At 47.7% G+C, this 21,992-nt stretch overlaps 1 protein-coding gene across 5 annotated transcripts in view; it reads right to left on the reverse strand.

Moving 5' to 3' along the window:
* Positions 1-21,992, reverse strand: part of PHC2 (polyhomeotic homolog 2) — a 646,847-nt gene that overhangs the window by 77,663 nt on the left and 547,192 nt on the right. For all 5 annotated transcript variants that reach the window (XR_013594766.1, XM_078643027.1, XM_078643026.1 and 2 more), the window contains 2 exons: positions 15,461-15,660; positions 4,660-4,734 (listed from right to left, as the gene is read on the reverse strand). Coding sequence is in view for 4 of the 5 variants with exons in the window: in XM_078643027.1 (XP_078499153.1) it covers positions 4,660-4,734; positions 15,461-15,660 (275 nt within the window). In the remaining variant the exon portion in view is untranslated. The remainder of the gene's footprint in view (positions 1-4,659; positions 4,735-15,460; positions 15,661-21,992) is intronic.

A 21,992-nucleotide genomic window follows, 5' to 3' on the forward strand; every position in this document is an offset into this window, starting at 1 on the left:
GCGTCTCTCTGTCCCCTCTGCCCGCCATTTTGAAGATGCGTCACAGGACAAGCCACCAGGTTCGACGGGCCCGACACCCAAAGTACAGGATCAAAAGTACATAAAAAGGGGGCACAACTCGGGTAGAGGTCGCCAAGCCAGCAAATAGGTCACATGAAAGCCCAACAGCCGATCTGCCTCAAAGTCTCAGCCGCAGCACGACATCCACCTCCGTGGCCCAAGTCGGAACGGAATCGAAACCGAAACTTAGGAAGGGGGGACCCACAAGGCCAGATCTCCTGCCGTTGTTGTTCAATTGCAGGACGGCTACAGTACCGCACCCCGTCCCGGGCGCACCTCAAGGGCGGAGCCCAAAAGTTCAGAGCACCATATCTCAGGAATACGAGATCCAAATCGATTTCTGAAAAGTGCCAGGGTAATCAGCCAAACGTCCCCCACACGAATTCTTGCAAGAAATCAGGATTCAGCCAGGATAAAATGTCGGGAGCGGCGAGGGTCCGGAGAGCGCTGTGCTCAAGCGGCCATCTCGGATGCCCGCCAAGCTCCTCCTCCGACAAGTTTCGACCTGGACCAATCTTGACACTGCTTAGTGACGTAAAATTTCACCTTGCAGTCCTATATGGCCTTCAGGTACCTTGACTCACAGTCACTGCAGGCTTTAGAGCAGTGGCTTGAACCCACGTACCATAGGCAAACCCGATAGAGATCAGTCACAGACATTTGCTTGTGAAAGTCCCTACAAGGTTTAAACCCTATAGTTTTGGTGGATGACCTGTCCCTTGTACACGGACTGAAATTTTATTTTGAGATAAAAGTATCCCTGGAAGAGGCGAGAGGAAGCTCCAGATACACATCGGGTGGTCCAAAGAGAAAGGAACTGACAGAGCAGGAGATTCAACTATATCAACTTCGGTACGGAGCTACGTGGCGTCACCTACCGGTGCGCAGAGCTACATCTGAAAATGTTCCAGGTCCAGTATGACGCCTGGGTAATGTTCAAACGGTGAGGAATCTCCAGTTAGAAGTCTCTATCAGAAAATGAAACATCTGACTCTGTAACGAGCTCCGACACCTCATTGCTATGGTACACACTACATATAAAAAACTAATAAATACATGATCAGGGCTGGCTCTAGGATGGTGCAACCAGTGTCACTATAATGGGCCTCGAGCTCGGGGGAACTGTGTTTTGGAATCTTTTATGGGTTTAGAAGCCCCTCCTCTAGAGTTCCTTGTGTCTCCCTCCAGCAATTTTAAGGCACCATTCAAAATGTCTAGATAACTCTGGTGATTAATGCACCTGCTGAATAGAGATCACGTTTTGTCTAGTGGCTGTTTTGAATCATAAAGCAGCGCAAAGTTAACCCTTTCCGTGCGCGCAACGGCCGTCGCGAGCACTACCTGGCTAGTGCTGCGCACGTCCGCAGGTCGACGCAGCCCCGCCAACTCAATAAAACTCCGGCACTGCGGCGGAATTCGCGCTGTGGTTAAGGAGTTAATGTGTCTATTGGCGGTGTGTTAAAATTAGCAATATGTATGTACATAAGCGGCGTTCATTTGTGTTCTCAGTGCCCCTTGATGTAAACAGAACAAATATCGCTAAAACTCTGACTATGTTGTCTCCCTAGCATAGACCCATGCACACACGTACGCGACAGCCATTTTAGGTACCATGGTCTCCCTGTTCACGATCGCTCATCAGCGCCCTTCCCTGACCCTGCGAGCACCCCCCGTGTACCCTGACTGCCCCCGCTCTCTCATGCCCAAGTCATGAGCCCTCCCCTCCCGCATGACTCTGTCCCTAAAGAATCGCACCCCGCGCCTGACCAACACCTCCTTCCCGCCCTTGAATACCCCTCTTGTGATCAACCCTTCCACAGCATTCGACTGTCCACACGGACCCTCCCTTTCATGAATATCTCTCCTTTGATGACCTCTTCCTCTGAGCCTGAATGTTTGCACGGACCACTGGTCATCCCTTAGCCTGAGGATACAGTTTATTACCCACTACTTTATGCACTCGTCTCTCTTGGAAGAAGCTACTGTTGATCACGGCCACCCCACCCCCTGAGACTCGATCAGACACACACATTCCAACGGAAATCAGCAGAACACTCAGCTGCGTGACAGCCCCTCCTCTTGCATGGAGGATAAGGGCCCGTACTGTAGCCACGTGTTGAAATACCTTCATACTATACAATGTATTGATTGTAATATAGGATGCCTGTGTGTCACAAACCTGTGTATAAAAGGCGAAACCTCAGAGAACTTGTTAGAGCACCTCCCGAAGACACCATGCGAGTGTCCCAAAGGACAGGCTCTCCTCATGAGTAATAAACCCTGTTCTTGTTTTCCTACTTCCAGTGCCCGTCTCTTTATTTGGTAACTATTCAAGAAGGAAACGAAGAGTCGCCCTGCGCCAGCAGCCTGGGCATCCGGGGCGTTATGGGCTGACTTTTCCACAGGTGAAGCACAATAAAAAGAGAAAAAAGTATGGAGGACAATGGGCATCGACGGATAAAAGCAACGTGGAGGACTGGTATATTTTTGTGGGAGAGAGCAATACAGATCGCAGGTGAGGCGGTGTTTCCAGTGGGGGAAGCACATGAGGGAGGGTGCTACACAGACCATGGGGATGGGGAGAAATCACATGAGGGAGAGAGCTGGAAAACAGATACACTTAATAAAAAAGTATCTCCTTAACAGTGAGTATTAGAAGGATACAAGTCAGCCAATTAAAAGATTGAAAAATGCTATAGTCCGGGGAGGAACAGACAAGATCCTGACCTCCAGGATTGGAATGATCTGCTTCTCCCATTCCTCATCAATTGCCAGCCGGTAGGAATGGAAACCTCAGGCGCGACTTGGGAATGACTCAGTTGGCTCACTAAAACTCCCTAACACTCTTCAACCTTTAGACAGCTATTGGGAGAGCGCTCGGTGAGTCGCAGAATCTCCGGCCACCAATTTAAAAAGTGACTCACTCACACCATATGCTGGATGACTGAAAAGTCTGTTAAACCAATAACCATCAAGGAGTGAATAATTAATCACTGACTATTATACTACGAATTTAGTGGGTGATAATTGGCTGCACCAATTTCAAATATCTGGAGCCACGTCACCATTTTAGACCAAGAAACTTCCTTCTGGTTCACCTAGACAACTACAATCCACTGCTTTAAACATGACCTGAAGCAGTGAAAGCTTCAAACTGTATGTTTGTTCTCCTTTTGAAGATTTACACATTCATATCTATAACATCCACCTACACTGACTAACTATCCAAGCTCCAGAATTGACAGCTGTTGACTACAGCAACCCCCTCCATGCAGTGCTGGCAAAATCAACACTAAACTCCTTAAAAAAAAGTCCTACATGCTGCCCTTAGGCTAGTCATCTGAACACATAACCTCTACTATCCAAACCTCTTCTAAAAAATCCCAGATTGGGTTACTCTAGATGTCAACTACTCATTTAACCCCCTTCATCAGCCACAACGTCCATTTCCAAATATGCCCTTGCCTGCCTTCTCAAGAAACTTAAGAAAGCAAGGTGGGAGTACAGAACTACTGTCACCACCATGATTCTTCAGCTTATCCCTATGATGAAGGCAAGATGAAGGATTAATAGTTTGTGCAAACAAAATAGAGCAATGCCATTCTAACAATTCTGCTTGAAATCAGATCTACCTATATTTCTGAAAAGTCTCAATGCATTGCTTATCATGTTATTTCTACAAAGGAAGAAAACCACCCTGCCGCGAGAAAGAACTGCAGTTTTCACTGCCAGAGCAAAACTGGCCTCTGCCTGACACACAGCAGCAAGCCAGCATAATGAAGAATCGTGACTCAAGGAACAGCAACGTGCTAGCAGAATAACCAGCCCAGAAAATACTATTAACCACATCGCTGCTGCGGCTATTCCGCCGCAGCGCTAAGGGGGCGGGGGGGGGCCGCGCGGCGGGCGCATGCTGGTGACGGAAGCGCTCCGTCACCAGCCGCGGTTGAGCTGTGCTCATGACGGAGCGGTTCCGTCATGGCCCCGCCCGCTCAATAGAACGCGCCGCGCGGGGCATGACGGAACCGCTCCGTCATCAGCACAGCGCCACCGCGGCTGGTGATGGAGCGGTTCCGTCACCAGCATGGAACCGGTTAATATAGCTGGTCATTGGTCCATTGAATTTTAAGCAAGGTGTGAGGAGCCTAACACTCATGTTCTGGGTGTAGTTCTTGTTATATATGAATCGGGAAATAAATAGTTAAACATATAACTGTGTTATAAATATATTTGATGACATTAGCACTGCCCAGCCATTCTACAACTGTAGAAAAAATACACAGAGGTCAAAGTTTGTAAAACTGTTTCTCTTCAGAGACCGATCTAAAGTTATTCTGCATGTGTTCTATTATATGCCCTTGTGTAGTGCAGCGCTTCCTTGATTAAACATGATAAGATATATGACCTTGAAGATGCTATTGCAGGCAGCACACCTGCAGTGCGTCTGAGTTCTGTTAAACTGAGACACACATATTCCAGTATTTAGAACCTGCTTTCGCAAACAGCACAGAGTATGAGTCAGTTTTAAAACCGCTTGAATTGTTTAAAATGTGTTTCATTTCCAGTTTTGCTTGGTTCAGTATATGTCATAATGCTTACCCCATCAACTAAGGAGTCACCACCATTTTTGTGCCTTTTTTCGGACCCAACAGCTGATTTTGATGTCTTGTGCGTCTATTGAAGAAAGAGTGGTATGATGTTACTTCATCAGAACAGAGGGATTGTCAAGTCACAAAATCTCAAATCACTAGTGTGACAGACATGAAAAAAATCATTTATGTAAACAAACTCTTTTAGGAGGGGGCTATAAAGCCTTGAACATCAAAAAGTATCACTGTAACGTAGATGCTCCAAAAGAAGCAGCATCAGCTGAAAGTACCTTCATTTGTGATGCATCTGCTTGAGGCACGGAGATGGAGAAAAACACAATACTTACATGCAAACTAGGTTATGCTTCCGTTATAAAATTTCACAAAAAAGATCACTCGCTGTCCACACAAACCTTCCAGCTTCTCTTGACCTATAGCATTTAAGTGAAAGGCCTTCTACCCACTTCTATACAACTGTAAAGCCTCTCCCAGTAAAACAGAGTGCTCACTGCTTCCCAGTTATGCTTACACTTTAGAAGCACCAAAGTATACAAATGCATATATCTGGCCTTGAAACAAAATGCTTCCTTACCTGTTGGAATAATTTTGCAGCTTGAAGAATTTTTCTGGATTCACATGCTGTGCATTATTCAGCCATCTAATAGTTGGGTCCGGAATTCTTCTGTTAGTCTTTTTTTTGTTTTGCTGGGTGGTGTTGACCTTTTTCTGTACTAGTCCTTTCTTCTGTGTTATCGGAAGCCTACTCCTGAAACCTGTCTGTTTGGTTGCCCTCTTCAGATTCACTTTTCTCTTGCTTCTTGCCAACTCTTTCCTTGTGGCTTCCCTGTATTTCCATTACTCCTGCTCTGTCTCTTCTTGTTTCCTCATTTCCGGGAAGGTGGGTGAGTCACATGTGAATTCAGAAAATACTTCAAGCTGCAAAACTACTCCTGCAGGTAAGTAACCATTTCAATTTGCAGTGTTTTTTTGGATTTACACAAGGTGCATTGATTACGTAGCAGGATTGTTCACTCTCAGTTAGCTAGGCTGAAAAGAGTGAAGATGCGAACATCTGTTTAAGTAATTTCTGTCACACCTGTGCCTCCTTGTTTGCTTGGATGTCCACACAGTAATGTTTTGTTTGTATGGAAGACTATGTGCCTACAATCTATCTTTAATGGATTCGCTGGATATAAATGCCAGTGTGGCCCTTATTTATTTCCCTCATGGGCTCTTGATCTCTGTGTTAATGGTACGCCAGCCGTCTTGTAACATGCCTGGATAGTTTGTACTATCCACCTTGCGAAGGTTCCTTTGGTGACTGGTGCACCCTTGTTGGTTGTTGCAAATGAGATAAAGAACTGGCTTGTTTTCCTGATAGCTCTTGCTTTTTGTAAGTAGTACACCACTACTTGTCTTAAGCATAGTGTAAAGCCTTTTCGGCTTGTGTCTTTGGGACTTGGAAGAAGGCTAGCAACTGCTATGTTTGGTTGACATTAAAGTGTGTTTGTCCTCATAACCACCCTGTTGTTGTGCGCTTGCAAGCAGGGTTCTAGTGTTGTTAGTGCTTGTAACTCAGTAACTCTTTATAACAAAAATGAGAGCGATTAAAAAGGATGTCTTGAGGGTTAGGTGCTTAACATCTGCTTTGAGTATTGGCATGGACACGAATGAGATAGTCATGAGTTGGGTTAGTATCAGGTTTCGTTTCCATAGCAATGCAGGTACTGTTCTCGGAGGGCTATTCTCTTTGACCCTTTCAGGAACTCTTTGAGGACTGGTACTTTTAAGAAACTGGTTTCTGTGATTCCTCTAGTGTAGACAACTACAGCTTTGAGTTGCTGTTTTGGATAGTAGAATGATAGGCCTTTCTCTATGAGACGTTTGAGGTATTGACCACTGTGATCTCCTCTGGACCCCCCGTTTCTTTCTCAAATGTGTAAATCTGTTTCGTTTTGTGGTATAGCATCTTCTTGTGCTTTCTCTTCTGACCTCCTTGAGAGCCTCCATGGTCATGAGTGGTAGGTGTAGGTGGCCAAACTCTAGTCTTCAGGAACCATGCTGCTAAGTTCAAGGTTGCAGGTCTTTATATTTGAGCTCCTTTCATAGTTAACAAGTCCTGTTGAAGAGCTAGTTTTATTACTCTACCTTGTGCCATCCCCACCAGCACCAAGAACCTATTGTTGTTGGTGGCTAAGATAGAGTGTTAGTGGACCACTGAGGGACTTGACCTCTCGGTTTGTATCTGGTATTGCGTTTTAGGTCTCGTCTGAGCAACCGCATGCGCTGCTCTGCGAGAAATTTAGTGAGTGGCTTTTGAAAGTGCTACCACAGGCTTTTCCTGGCCTCAAGCTTGCGTGCACATGCGTGTGCACGCGCGCAGCCGCCATGTGGGTTTCTGTCAAGGCTCATTAAGCCTCTCTCAGGGCTTCAATTCCCTCCCCCACCACTGATCGCGTCACTCTGCTGGCCTACACTCCCCCCACCTCTCTATACTGCAGAAGGCCGTAGCGTGCTTTTAAAAAAAAAAATGATATGTGTTTATTGGTTTTAATGACAGCCATACAGAAACAGTTAGACAACAATTTACAGGTTATTCAGTACATTACATGTGCATATATTGATTCAAGCTATACATCAAACATTCCCATCTCTATCAGCTGCTCTGCGCATCTCCAGTTCTACCGTAGGGGACACTCATATCTCCACGATATACATTCCACTTTAACCACTTTCGATCCCATTTTTTGGGGCAACCCCTAGCTACGAAGACCTTCGTTTCCGCCAACATGCACCTGTCAAGCTCTTTCGCCCACAAGGTAGTGGACGGCGTGTTCACTCCCGCCCACCCTCTCGCCAGTTCCCGTTTGACCAACGTGTACCCCAGTGTTGTAAATTGCTGTTCGACTTCAGTGAGATCAGTTGCAGCCCATATGTTCAGCAGCCCCAGTTACGGAGTCAAAACTACCTCCTTTCCCAAAGCCGTTTGCATATGATTCGAGACTTCCTCCCAAAGGATACGTATGGCTGAGCAACTCCAAATAGTGTGATAAAAGGTGGTCTGCTGGCTGCACCGCCTCAAACAAAGGTCATCAGGTCTGGACCCCAGTTTTGCCAAAGTCTTCCCTGTCATGTATGATCGATGAAGTATCCTAAGCTGTATAAGCCTAAATCGAAGTGTGATTGCTGCTTCTCTAGGGGACATAAGGGCCAGTTGCCAATCCTCGTCTCTTATCGGGCCTCGGTCATCCTGCCACCGCTCTTTAAGCTTTGGAAAAGTGTCTGGCAGGTTATTACTCAACTTTTTATATGTGAGAGATATAGCTTTGGCGAGCAAAGGCCCATCCAAAAGGCGGCCCTCCAATGGGGACGACTCCGGTATGTCCTTAAGGGTCGGAAACGCAGCCTTAAGTGCGTGTCTTATTTGCAAGTATCTGTATATTTCTCCCTGGGCAAGGTGATATTGGCTCCTAAGTTCTCCAAAAGTAAGTACAGAACCTTTTTTCTTCAGGTCTTTCACTGCTGATATACCAATAAGGTCCCACTTGTCAAACCCAGGCTGATAGCACAGCATGTCCAGCTTCTGTGTATACCACAGTGGCGTTGCACTAGAAAGGACTCCCGCCCAACCCAGACGAGAATTTCTATGCTCCATATTTCAAGTGTATGTAGGGTGGGCCCAAAGTATTTCTTTTTATTCTTCCTACCACTGGAGTATAAGGCCCCAAGATAACCGGAAAGGTCGGTTTGAAACCTATCAAGAGCGTATGCCGGGTCATCAGGGGGGTGGTAAAGCCAATGGTTAATGGTCACCAGCTGAGCCGCCCAGTAGTAGAGTTGCAGGTAAGGCAGCGCTATGCCTCCGTCGTACCAGCCTTTTGTTAATTTCTTCATTGCCACGCTGGGGACCCTTCCATCCCACAACAGTGTGCGGATTTCGCCCTCTACAGCTTTAAAATAAGAATCAGGGACTCTATACGGGCAATTATAGAGAATATACAGTAAACGAGGGAGAGTCAACATTTTAAAGAGGGTGGCTCGACCCAACAGTGAAAGAGGCAGAGACCTCCAGTGCTACACATCAGCGCGTAGTCTAGCAAGTGGGGGAGCTATATTGGAGCAATAAAAAAGAGCCGGATCCGAAGTGACAAAGACTCCCAAATATCGAAACCCCTCCTCTGCCACCGCTATGTGCACCATAGCGGTGGCAGAGGAGGGGTTTCGATATTTGGGAGTCTTTGTCACTTCGGACCCGGCTCTTTTTTATTGCTCCAATATAGCTCCCCCACTTGCTAGACTACGCGCTGATGTGTAGCACTGGAGGTCTCTGCCTCTTTCACTGTTCATTGTTCATGTTGCGGGGCTTCCGGTTAACTGCACATTAACCGGAAGCCCCGCAACATGAACAATATGGATTTATGCCAGTTTATCGCATAGCCAGAATATTTCCTAAAGTTTGTGAAGATGTCGAGCACTACTCGTATAGACTTGTATGGGGAGGCTAAATATAACAGTATGTCATCGGCGTAGAGGGATATACGATCTTCCACATCATCCGCCCATCGCACCCCCCGCACCATTACATATCGACGCACCCATGCCGCTAGGGGTTCCAACATGAGGGAAAATATCAGCGGGGATAATGGACACCCTTGTCTAGTACCTCTTTTTAACCTAAATGTCCGAGATGTGTAGCTGTTGACCCTCACTTGTCCCAACACATCGGTGTATAGCAAATTCACCCAGGCTATAAATTTAGGGCCCAATCCTACCTTTTCCAGGACTGCGAACATATATGGCCGATCTATTGAGTCAAATGTCATTGAGGCATCAAGCGACAACACCGCAGCGTCTTCTTCAATATACTCCCTACGCGCCATCACATTGTTTAGGCGTCTTATATGCCGTATTCCACCCTGGCATAAATCCGGACTGAACCGGATTGATCAGTGAAGAAATGACCGTCACCAGCCGATTGGCCAGGACTTTCGCCAATACCTTGGCTTCCACATTAATCAGCGAAATTGTCCTATAAGAGCCACAGCTATCCGCTGGTTTTCCCGGCTTGTGAATAACTACAATGGAAGCTAACCGTTGATCCATAGGTAGCCTACCCGCCTACAAGCTCTCCTCGTACATGGCCCGTAAATGTGGCACAGTCCGAGAGGCAGTGGCTTTTAAGAACTCAACCGGTATTCCGTTTGGCCCCATCGCTTTCCCGGATTTAATCTGTCCTATAGCCTTACTAATCTCCTCGTTCGATAGATCCCGTCTAAAGTTTCTCTTTCAGCGTCTGAGAGGACCGGTACATCGCTGTCCTGGAGGAGCGGACGTGAATCATCAGCTGTGTATCGGGTAGAGGGGGAATACACCTCTTCCAGGTGATCTGCAAATACCTCTGCTATTTCCCGTGGATGGGTCACTATTGCACCCCCTGGCTTTGTCAGTCTATGTACCCACCTTGATCCTTGTTCCCGCCTCTCCAGCCATGCTAAAGTCCTACCTGCCCTATCTCCCATTTCGTAAATTCTGTATGGCGATACTTAGCCATCATGTGTTCCCTAGTCTTTATCCGGTATTCATCTTGCTTCATTAAGAGTCTATGACTAGTGTCAGCTGAGGGATTGTGTGCATGTTCCCGTTCCAGTGCAAAGAGGTCCGTCTCTACCTGACCCAGAAGCTCGCGTTTCCTGGTGATGCACCCGGTCTTTAAAGATAAGGCCTGCCCTTTCAAAACCACCTTGTAGGCTTCCCAAATTGTTTGCGCGGAGTCGACGGAGCCCACGTTCTCTGTGAAGTAGTTCTCTGTTTGTGTACGGAGTTCCTCCCTAATGTCTGGTATGTGTAGGAGCCAAGGGTTAAGGGTGATGGTGGTGCGTGCCTGCAGTTTCCAGTGTGTGTATTCCACCCAAACTGAGGAGTAGTCCGATAAACCTCTGGGCAGAACTCGGATCTGTCCAAAATTCCCTATCGAGGCCGACTTTGAGAGGAAATAATCAATATGAGATAAGCTTTGATGTACATTAGAAAAATACGTGAATGATTTGTCAGTGGGTTGGAGCGCCCGACCTACATCAGTCAAATCTAGTGCCCTCGTAAATTCAGCCATTAGCCCATTTGATTTCGCTTTTGACCTTGACGGGTGTCGATTAGTCGTGTCATCTGATGTCATATTATAAACCCCACCCATGATTAATGAGCCCACCTGGAGTCCTGTCAGCATACGTCCCAGGTCCGCCAGGGTGACCTTACTCAGAGCCGGTGGCAGATAGACTGAAATTATGTTAATGTCCCTTCCGTCCCACTGAGCCTCTGACCCTGCGAACCTTCCTCCCCTGGGTCGGTCCATGTCTTGTGAACAATAAGGGGTGTGCTTTTCTTTACCAGGATTGCCGTACCCCTCGAACCGGTGGTATAGTCTGCATGAACTAAGTTTGTACCCTCACCTAGTGAGGGCCTTAGTTTTCTGACCCACAAGGTGTGTTTCTTGCAGCAGCACTACATCAGGGGAATGCCTCTTTAGATATTGTTGCACTATACCCCTCTTGATCTTGTCACCCATACCATTGACATTCCAAGTTAGGACAGAAAGTACTCGATCTCTATCCCCCCCCATAGCCGTCCCTAGCACCACTCCCCAATATTCGGATCAATTCAAACAGAGAAATAGCTCGTAATTGCCAAATCATCTGTGCGAGTCTACTCTTCAGTATGGCCGCTTTGTGCATCAAAGTCAAACAACCACATTGCACAGCCATAAGACAATAAACAACTGAACACTTCCCTCTTCCCATCCCCCGGTTACCCCGCTCCCTGCCCGTGGATTTTGAACTACCCACTCCCAAACATGGCAGAGTGCCTCACCCCCTCCCTGAAATGCTGAAAATGCATGGGGTTAGTGAGTCCGCATGTACATATCACATTTGTATAAGTTCAGCCATCCACTGTGGTTACTCTAATCCCAGTCAAATTCACATCAATTAGGCCTGCATGTTGCGACCAAATCACCAGTTCCCAACGGCAGTGTCTTGCACAAATTATTATCAGGAACCTTATCCCCCCCCCCCTACTTGAACTCTCAGCGAGACACCAGCTCTCTGCGACGTCCTCAAGGGGTAGTAATTCCAGCTCCTTCGTCTTACCATCTCTCTCCACTGAGCCACTTCTAGGAGTTTCAGTACGTCCACCTCTTTGCTGGCCCTATCTGCCAGTGCGGTCTCTGTTCTGGCTTCCCACTCTGCTCCACCCCTCCATCCAGTCCCACACTTCCTCAGGAGACTCAAAGAACCAAGTTTTACCGTCCGACTCCACTCTCAGTTTCGCTGGAAATAGCATTGCGTATTTTATTTCATGGTCGCAAAGTTTCTTCTTCACTGCCTGAAAACTACCACGTTGGGCCTGAACCTTGGCTGTGAAGTCAGGAAAGAAGGCCACCTCGTTACTGTCCATTTTCAGTGGGGGACTGGATCTCCCAGGCTGCAGGATAATATCTCGATCCCGGTAGTTGAATACTCAGGCTATAAGGGGCCTCGGGGGTCCCAGGTTTTGGCCTACCTCCTGGCACTCTGTGAGCCCTTTCGATCGAGAAGTAGCTGGACAAGTTCTTGGGTTTGCGGCGTTTGGTGATGAGTTCCTCCACATGTAGAACCGCAGCCGCCCCCTCGGCCCTCTCCAGAACCCCTAAGATATGGATATTGTTACGGCGTGCGCAGCCTTCATAGTCATCAAGCTGTTATGCCATCCGCTCCCGTTTCTTTTGTAATTCGACCATCTGCGTTTGAAGCTCTGACATATCCGTTTGCAAAGCGTTGGTAACTATCTTTAGCTCTTTGACTTTCTCATCCATCTTCCAAAAGTCTGCCCTGATAAGGGAAACTTCCACTGTGACCGAATCCAGCGAGGCACGTACACCATTAATCGCCGCCATGACATCATGCAGGGTTGGCTCCGTCCCCTGTTTAGGGGCAGTATGTACCCAGTCCTTCTCCATTGGTGGCGGCTCACTTTTGTCTCTCGCCTTGGACCAGGCAAATTTGGCCAGCTGCTTCTGAGCGTTAGCCTTGGGACCCTATCCTCCTGTTGCCATGTATGCGGGTGGATGACACATATGTCGGGTAAAAGTCCAGGACAACACTGGAGGTTACCGGCAGCCTCCTTAGCGAGTATGCTGATGTCACTGTCTGCTTGTAAATGCCCCCCTGGGATTGCCACCACTCCGTTGCCCACGTGAGTTCAAATACTCCAGGCAAGAACTCTCCAACAACCGTATCCAGCCGTTGCCGTGGGACCTTAGGACAGCTTGGTAGTGGCCCACCTCCGGCCCCAACTGGCCAGGACAGGCGGCTTGCGTCTGTCGCGGCACCCGCAGCTCCAATGCTGACCCCCCTACAATTGGCACCCTAACACGTTGTCCTTTCCCGCGGAGGTATTCTACCTCCTAGAGGGGCTGTAGATTGCTGCACTCCCCACCAATGAGCCAAGCCGGGGGCAAGTGTTATCTGCGGTCCCCAGTTTTATAGTGGAAGTCACGCGAGCCAGAGTGTAGCCTAATGTGGACCTTCTGGGCACTCAGAGTCGTAGCCTAAGTCGGGTCCGGTAGGCCAATTGGGTGTGTTCCCCTAGATCCAGGTTCCTGGGCTGCACCGAGTCCCTGCTCCTGCAGGCTCCACTGTACTAACGCGCCTGGTTACGAGGCGCGCACCGGGTCCATTGTTCCCAGCACTGTAGACCTTTCAGTGCTGTCGGGCCCACACTTTAACCCCAGGCACCACCAGTATCTTTCAGCCGCGATCCGTCCGCACAGGGCCCAGCTGACCGTGGAAGCCCGGGGCTCGGGTAGTCAAGCACTCCGCCCTCTCCTCACCAGGCCACAGGACAGCGGCTGTGCGTACTTCCTCTTCCAAGCCGCCGAGCCCTGCTACCCAGTTCCTTCCCTACAGTGCCAAGCAGACTGTCAGCATCCTTCACCGGCTTCTGAGGCTTCAGCACCCTCTTCTTTCGCTAGGCTTCCGGCGTCTATTGTAGTGCGTCGTATCTTCCAGGCCGCTGAGCCGGGACCTCAATTAGCCGCAGCAGTCCCTGGGCTCGCACCTCTCAGGTCCCGGCGTGGGGCACGGTCCTGCCCGATCGTCCTCACTGTAGCCACCGAATCCTCCTCTAATCTGGAGGCACCTACGGACCTCACAGGAAGGCCCGAACTCCGCCTCAGGGCACCGGACAACCGCCAGTGCCGCTCCGTCAACGATACCAACAGTTCACTTTAACTCATTTCCCGGCCACCGGGTCTGCCGAATTTTCCCCCGGGAGTAATGAGCAAGACACAGCTCGATTTTAACTACTTTACAGCCATGGATGACACAGGATATTGAGCGGGGAAATGGGAGCTTACTTAGGCAGCGGCCATTCTCAGTGGCTGCTAGCCACGCCGCTATGTTTGGAAGCTTTAAAGATGGGTGCAGCGGTGGAGTCTTTTTTCTTCAAGGTTATCTCAGGTGTCTCTCAGGTGTCCAATCCCCTCTTTTTAGGTGGTGTAGAAGTGACCTGACCGGTAACGGGGTCGATATGGAGTGTTTTTTGTTTAGGATCCGGTGGATCTGAATGAAACAGTTTTTTTGATCCACTGTCTTTTTTCGCCACCGAGGACTTTGCTACCGAGTGGTGCTTTGGTTTGTAGTCTTTAGCTTTAGGAGGGTTTTAGTCTCCTTCTGCTTAGGTGGAGTTTTCGACTCCAAAATTTTCTTCAGCTCTGAAGGTTTAGAATGTTTTTGGGAATCCAAAGCCTTGGGTTGACTATGTTTCGGTGCCGAAGAGTCTGGCGTAGACGGAACCTTGATTTTTTGCTTCGATGCCGAAGAGTCTGGTGTTGACGGTACCTTGGGTTTCTGTTTCGGTGCCGAAGATGGCTGCCTCGATCCCAAGCTGCCTGAAGGCTTTGTGGACTTCGGAGCCGGGCCTGAAGGCGGGGCTTCTGAAGGATTGTCACGGTGTCGAACTAGACGCAAAGGTGAAGGCGTTACCTGAGCCTTGTGTTTTTTTGGGGCAGGGGCGTCGATGTCAGTACTCACGCTCCGTTGACCTGGAGTAATCGTCTGATCGTCTGAGTCCGATTCATCGACTTCGGAGACGCTGACTTGTTCATCTCCTGACTCTGGTTCTGGATCATCGAGCCTGTATAGAAGATGTTGTCCGCCGCCGATATGGTTGATTTAGACATTACGTGACGTCGAGCCCGGCTATCACGTATGGTTTTCATGGACCTGAAGGAAGCACAGACCTGGCAGTGTTGACTCTCTTGTTCTGGAGAGAGGCAAAGGCTGCAGACCTCGTGAAGATCTGTGTCTGGGAATTTAGCACCACTCTTGCATTTTTTGAATGGAGTCCTTTCCATATGCTGGTTTTGACCTAACAGACCGCGTTGATGACCAGACTCGAAGATTTTGTTGGTTCTTGGGATACGCACCGAAGGAGATCCCGATAGAAACAATAGCGTTGAACAGTGAGATCTTGAGCATTGAAGGGAGATTGAACACGACACCGATCCGGAGCGCAGCAAATCACATCCGAAACCGATGGTGGGAAAAAGCAATCTGGAGATGGAGTTGATGCCCATGCGCACTACTAACGGAGGAGTCACCTATCTCGTGACTACAAAGACTTCAACAATAACAAAGTGCAACATCCGAGCACAACACCAGATGGCGATATATGCAAACGTATACGATCTACAGCCCATGTGCCTCGAACATACTCTTTCTGGTTACAAATAGGTTTATTAAATACAAATGGAAAATAAGAAATTAAAAACTTCCTACCGGAAAGGGCTCTGCACCCTCTTGGATCACAAAACCTTCGATGACATGCGTCAGGATTTGGGGTTTCACAATGGCCTGGGGTGGTTTGTTCTCACCATTCTGGGGTGTGGTGCCAGCAACGGTTGAGGAGGAATTTCCGTTTCCTGATGTCATTCCGGTGCTGTTGAGGTTATGTGCATGAACAACTTCTCTGGCCACCTCTGTATTAAGGAAGAAAAAATGTAAGACATGAGCAATGACTATAGGACAGGAGTCAGGTGCAAAACAAGACAAACACATCAGAAGCAATAGTACTGGGAATGAAATTATTGCAAGAGAAAGACAAAACAAAGTAAGCAGAATGGCACAAGAGTAGCAGTACTGTACAAACTAGAGAAAACCAGAATGACTAAGAGAACAAGCATTACAATAGCCAGAAAGAGACAATAGAGTAGGAGATTGAAAGAGCATAGCAGTAACAGTTTGATAGCACGAAAGGAGACATACACATTCTATGAGCATAAATGCATCCAGACGTGCACAAGTACACATCATGATCGAGCAACCATTTTCTCCCTCCAAAGTTACCATTCAAAGACTGTGGATGCTCTGGGCCATTTACATTTTAAAACATGATAACAATGCACAAAGTAGTCTTATTAGAAACGGGAGCTGATGTGGGTCACCAACACAGAGAGCATGAGAAGGGCGATGTTCTGAAGAGGGAAGCAGCCCACAGAGGAGATCAAGAGTGGAGGGCTCATAGGCAAGAAAAACAAGCATTTGCAATGCAAAAGGTCTTGCATTATTAAAGTTTGAGCTATTAGCATTGCTAATAATAATGCAACACCAATAGCTCAAACATTCAGTAATACGAGAACTATTGCATTCCATCTTGCCTGGGGCAAAGGCAAGAGATGAGTTTGTCGCCATATCCAAGAAGCGTGCACTTTGGGGGAATAATTCACAAAGATAGTGGACGTTCTTGTGTAATTACTTCATTTAAAAAGTTTGTGATCGGATGACTCAGGCAAAAAGTCACACAATGTACGTGCAACCTATACCTCTGAACGTGACACTAAGAGGAGTAGACAAGCCTTCTCGGTAATGCCAACACTGAGTTTAAGGCCATGCAGTGGAAAAAGGGTGACTAAGTTACATTTGTGGCTATTCAAAAGCACCTGCCCTGTTTTTCCAGCACTTACCTGCACTTCTACGGGTACACCTGAACAATCCAGGAAAGAGTAATAATATTCCATATTGCCACATGGTGGCAGCAGGAATGGAAAACATTTAAATAAAAGAGTATTCTATGAAGAGAAAAGGGAATGCAAGTGTGAAATGTGTTTTACTAATTACGGAGGTAGAACGTTACAATTAGAACACTGCAAAAGCGTGCAAAGTGAATTAGAGTTCTCTCGCTATAGTAACTAGTGTGTGCATCAAATCGTTACAAGCTATCAAAAATAAAAGGCATTGTCATTTACAATGGCAATAGCTTGAATGCTTGCAAATGTGAGACCTATTGCCTTTCAAATGCTTGAAGGCATTGCGGAGTTCTGTCTCCCCTGAAGAGCTCCCCGTTTGCTACGAGTTAAACAAACAAGCCGGTGGTCACAACTGCACACAAGAGACCCTCCTGCCTTCCTGAGGTAAGAGAAACTCATTATAGAATATAGTGTTTTCAAACTAAAGAAGACATACCGTGTAAAAACTGAAGTAAAAGGCCAGTCCTCATGGGAGAGTACAAATGAAGACATGCGGTACTAAGGAGGGACTAACAAGCCTAATAACAAATCAGAAGCCAGCATTTAAGAAGGACAATGACACAAGCCAATGAGAAATATGGGCGGAGAGTGGGTGGGGCTTCAAGTACATACTCCAATACAGCATAGTTCGCAGAGCAGCACATGCGCTGCCCAGGCTCGACCTAAAAATGTTGGGGTACAGTCTGCTCTAGGTTGGCTCCTACAACGACACTCATGTAAATGCCTGACTGAGTTCATAAATCAATACTTTTGGGTTAGCATCCTGCGCCTGTATAGTATTTGCCCAAGATCACTAAGATTGGCAAAGCCAGGGTTTTACTTACAAATCCTACCTGTGAATCTGTGCCTTCAGCGACGTACAGAACACCTGGCTCTCTGCATTTTCTGCTTGAACCGCTTCTAGCAGAGCGGCAGCCAGCCCCATCCCTCACCTTTATGCAAGCAACCTGTCTAGTTTGTTCTACTGGTTTTACCCGTTTTCCACCTTCCCTCCCCAAATACCTGGCACTTGGTCTCCTCCTCTGAGTAATTTAACTCACCCCCAGCGCTTCCTAAGACTCCAGAGTGGGGCGGACAGCTAAGCATATCATCCTTGACATACTGTGGCTGAAGCCTCCCTCCGAGGGTGGGGTCGGGGGAGCCTCGTCCCTATGAAAAAATTAAACTTATTGTGGTTTTAACAGGCGTGAACGGGCCCCCTGAACTCCTACGGGTGGTGCGTGTGAAGGGACGTGTGGTGTTAGCAGTGTTTACAGTGAGAGTAAAACGTGCACATCATCCAGAGATACTGGAGGTGAAATGTTACATGTAATAGCAAAAAGAAGAGATGTCTGGTCAGATAGATGTGTAAAAACACCCAGCTCTCTGCATTTTCCGCTTGAACCGCTTCTAGCAGAGCGACAGCCAGCCCCATCCCTCACCTATTTGCAAGCAACCTGTTCAGTTTGTTCTACTGGTTTTACCCGTTTTCCACCTCCCCTCCCCAAATACCTGGCACTTGGTCTCCTCCTCTGAGTAGTTTAACTCACCCCCAGCACTTCCTAAGACTCCAGAGGGGGGGCAGACAGCTCAACATCTCATCCTTGACATACTGTGGCTGGAAGCCTGCCTCAGAGGGTGGGGTCGGGGGAGCCTCGACCCTAAGAAAAAATTAAACTTATCGTGGTTTTAACTGGTGTGCGCCGGGCCCCTGAACTCCTACGGGTGGTGCGGGTGAAGGGACGTGTGGTGTTAGAAGTGTTTACAGTGAGAGTAAAACGTGCACATCATCCAGAGATACTGGAGGTGAAATGTTACATGTTCCTGTTTCCACTGCAAAACAGGTTGGGCAGCATGGACATTTAAGCAACGCAAGACAGCTGTAAACTGAGTCACATCACGGAGAAGGCTTTCTGTGGAGTTTGTTTTATTACGGCACCAGTAAGTTTCCTGTAGAATTGTACCCACTACCTGGAAACAATAAACTACAAGTCCCAACATGCTTGTGGGCTAAAACGTCAAGATTGTTTGGAAGTCAACCATTGACATGGGACCATTTAACAGCCGGGTGAAAATCTGCAGCTGACCTTTTGACAGGTCTCAATAAGGACTCAAGGTGAAAGTCCCAATCACACGGGCCCTTAATGTACATGTTAAACCGCGACAGCCAAACCAACCAGTGATGCGCGTGCACCACTGAGGAGCAGGGCCGGGAATCGAAACTAGTGGCTTGTGCACCACAGAGGAGCGGGGGCGAGGGAGCGCGGCAGCGAGGCAAACGCGCGCTCCTGCACGTGCTAGCCACAGACGGGAATGGGCGTGGCAAAGGCGGACATCCGCCCACCTTTTCCCAATTGCATGACTTAAAAAAAAATAAAATAAATAAAACATGCTAAAGCCAATGCCTGCAGGTGAAAGCAAAACCACACGCACAAGCGTGTGGTTACCTTTCTGAAGCCCATTCAAGAGACCTCGTGCTGCGCACTGCAACGCTAGGCGCGAGACCTAAAAAAAGTTGTTCTGGGAACATAAGCAGTGGACATCCAATTGCCACCCAATCAACAGGTGATAAAGAAGAAATGCTCCAGGGATTGGGCAAACAATAGGGAGGAAAGCCACTGAATGAGAAAAAGACAGACAAGAAAACCATCCAAGCAGGCGCTGACACAAAGCCCATTTTATACATCGATTTTGTATCTTGAAACAAGCATTGGCATAGCCAATAGGTCTCGCCTTTGGGATCTTATAACTTATAAGCAAATGCAACTGCTTGCCACGCCCAAACCTTCCCTTTTATTACAATCAAGTCATCCCTAAGGATGGCCAAAGGCAGCCCTAAGGGCAGGGGGTAGTGTATATTAAAGACATGTACTGGTGTGTTCTACATATCCTAATGGTGAAATACTTCTAATTTCGTTTTTCATTGTTGCAAGGACTACTATTCCCATAGGGTAACATGGGGATTGACTTGAAATATATTTTAAGTTTTGTATTTTATGTTTATTTATTAACTGTTCAATTAATTTAAAGCATTACAGTAAAAACAATCCAGGTATAAAAGCTAAAACTCATGATACTAAAAACATCTGTTTATCCTACATAAAATTGAGCGCCCGACCCCTGTGCCAACAAGATCGTCCCTCCCTGGGAATTATAGTTAGTGCCGTGTGGCCATGCGCGCTTTCATGAAGTCCCCTTTAAGCCTTGCTGGGTATACAGCTATACAGGATAGTGTACATCGACTCTTACATTCCTTTTGGCCCTCGCTGATGTTAGCGCTGTCATTATGCAGGCGGGCTGGTGATGTTTAGGGCCGCTGAGCTTCATTCCACCAGATTTGTGGTACCCTTCACCAGAGTTTTGTTGCTTTTGTTAGCAGCTTTTAGGGCAATCCTGATTTGAAGGATGAATTTTGTCAGTCTTGCTAGTGTCGTTGTTGGATAGGCACAAAGCGGACGCCTCACTGCAGGTCTCTATTCCATTCGTAATGCAGATTGGACCAGCGGTCGTAGTTAATGTTCGGGCAGCAGCTTAGGTGATGCAGCCAGGATTCCCTCGTACAGGGGCATAGTCTGCAGTTTATAGATTCCCCCTTATGGGCCCATGCGGAGTTGAAGTTGGCAATTCCTAATGTAGTTAGCCTCATGTAGAGTATTTTGCTTTGGGCCAGTGGAGTGAGAGCCTCACTTAGGTAGGGTTGTGCTTTACCTGCTTTGTAGGAGTTATTCAGAGGATCTAGAAGGGCACTTGAACGGCAAGATTTAATGTCTAGATCAAAGGAGGTTTCGCAGACTTGCTGGTTTATGGATCTTTTCCAAGCGTTCAGGAGGATGTCCAGCCGTAGTATGCTGTCTTCCTTGATCTTCAATGTTTTAAGCGCTTTTCCTGGGCTAATAAGCCAGGCTGTGCCTGACCCCTCGAAGATGATTCTCAGGTGGTGTTTCAGGGAGTGGGCCGGGCCCTCAGTATCCTTAAATATAACTTTATAATCTCCCCCTGACATGTCAGGTCTGGCCGTGCTAAGCCTAGCTCCAGACTTAGCCTTGGTTCCTGGCTGACCTTGGAATATGGAGCACAGCTTTATATGCCTTTACTTGGGCTGAGTTACATTTTAGGTAAAATTTCCCATTGGGAGCAGATAGAGATTTGAAGTTTGGAGTCTCTGAACTCACAATTTAAAAGTATATATTTTGAGGGAGGTTGATTTTTAAATTGAGTGTTTGAAAATGCCACTTTTACAAAGTGGGTATTATCTTTTTTAAACATTCTATGCCTCTGCCAGTCTGTAGAATCCACATCTGGGTGAGGATGATAGTTGGGCTCTTGTGCAGTCCTTCTAGACAGTCACACAAAGGGAATGGAGGTGTGCCCTGCATATCCTGATGGGCCATCACCAGGCAGATGGGCCTTCCGTAGCTAGAGTGGTAGGGCGAGTTGTCACTGACACCTGAATAGGGCTGTGCCTGTCCTCACACAAAGCGGTCTCCATTCTCCTGTAGTGTGTCTGGACCCAGGTCAGTGAAGCACAAGTTACTTACCTTCGGTAACGATATATCTGTAAGAAACAGTAGTTAGTATTAGATTCCTTACCTTAGAATATCCCCAGGCGTCAGACTGGATCCGGAAACTTTTGCGTAGCAGTACCCTTGCGCGTCGGTAGGCGTCGTCTGCGGCTACGCGTCTGTCGTTGGCGTCAGGATGACGTCGCCGGAGTACTTAGACACCGCCCTCGCGCGCTGACGTCAGTCCTTTTACACAGCTTTTCCGGCCCAGAAACCCAGAGCCATGATAAAAACCAACACTGGTGCCATGAAACTAGGGCCCTGAAAGGAGATGACCTTAACCCTAGATATCGGTTGGCAGAACGGGGAGGATGGGTGGGGCGGTAAGGAATATAATACTAACTACTGTTTCTTACAGATATATCGTTACCGAAGGTAAGTAACTTGTGCATCTGAAAGAAACAGGTTAGTATTAGATTCCTTACTTAGAATAGATACCCCAGCAATACCAACCCCGGTGGTGGGTCTGCGAACCAATGATCACACCAGAAAGTCCTGGAGAACGGAACGGCCGAAAAAGCCATCTCTACGGACTTGGCTGTCCAGGCAGTAGTGTCTTGCGAACGTGTGCAGCGAGGCCCACGTAGCTGCCTGACATGTCCTGCAAGGGGACTCCATGACCCAGGGCAGTAGTAGCCGCCGTGGCCTGAGTGGAATGGGCACGTAGCCTCACAGGAGGCTCCTTTCTAGCCAGAGAGTAACACGCCTTGATGCACAAGACGACCCATCGAGAAATGTGCACCG

Source organism: Lissotriton helveticus, chromosome 5_1 (assembly GCF_964261635.1).
Source record: "Lissotriton helveticus chromosome 5_1, aLisHel1.1, whole genome shotgun sequence".
NCBI classification, from domain to species: Eukaryota; Metazoa; Chordata; class Amphibia; order Caudata; family Salamandridae; genus Lissotriton; species Lissotriton helveticus.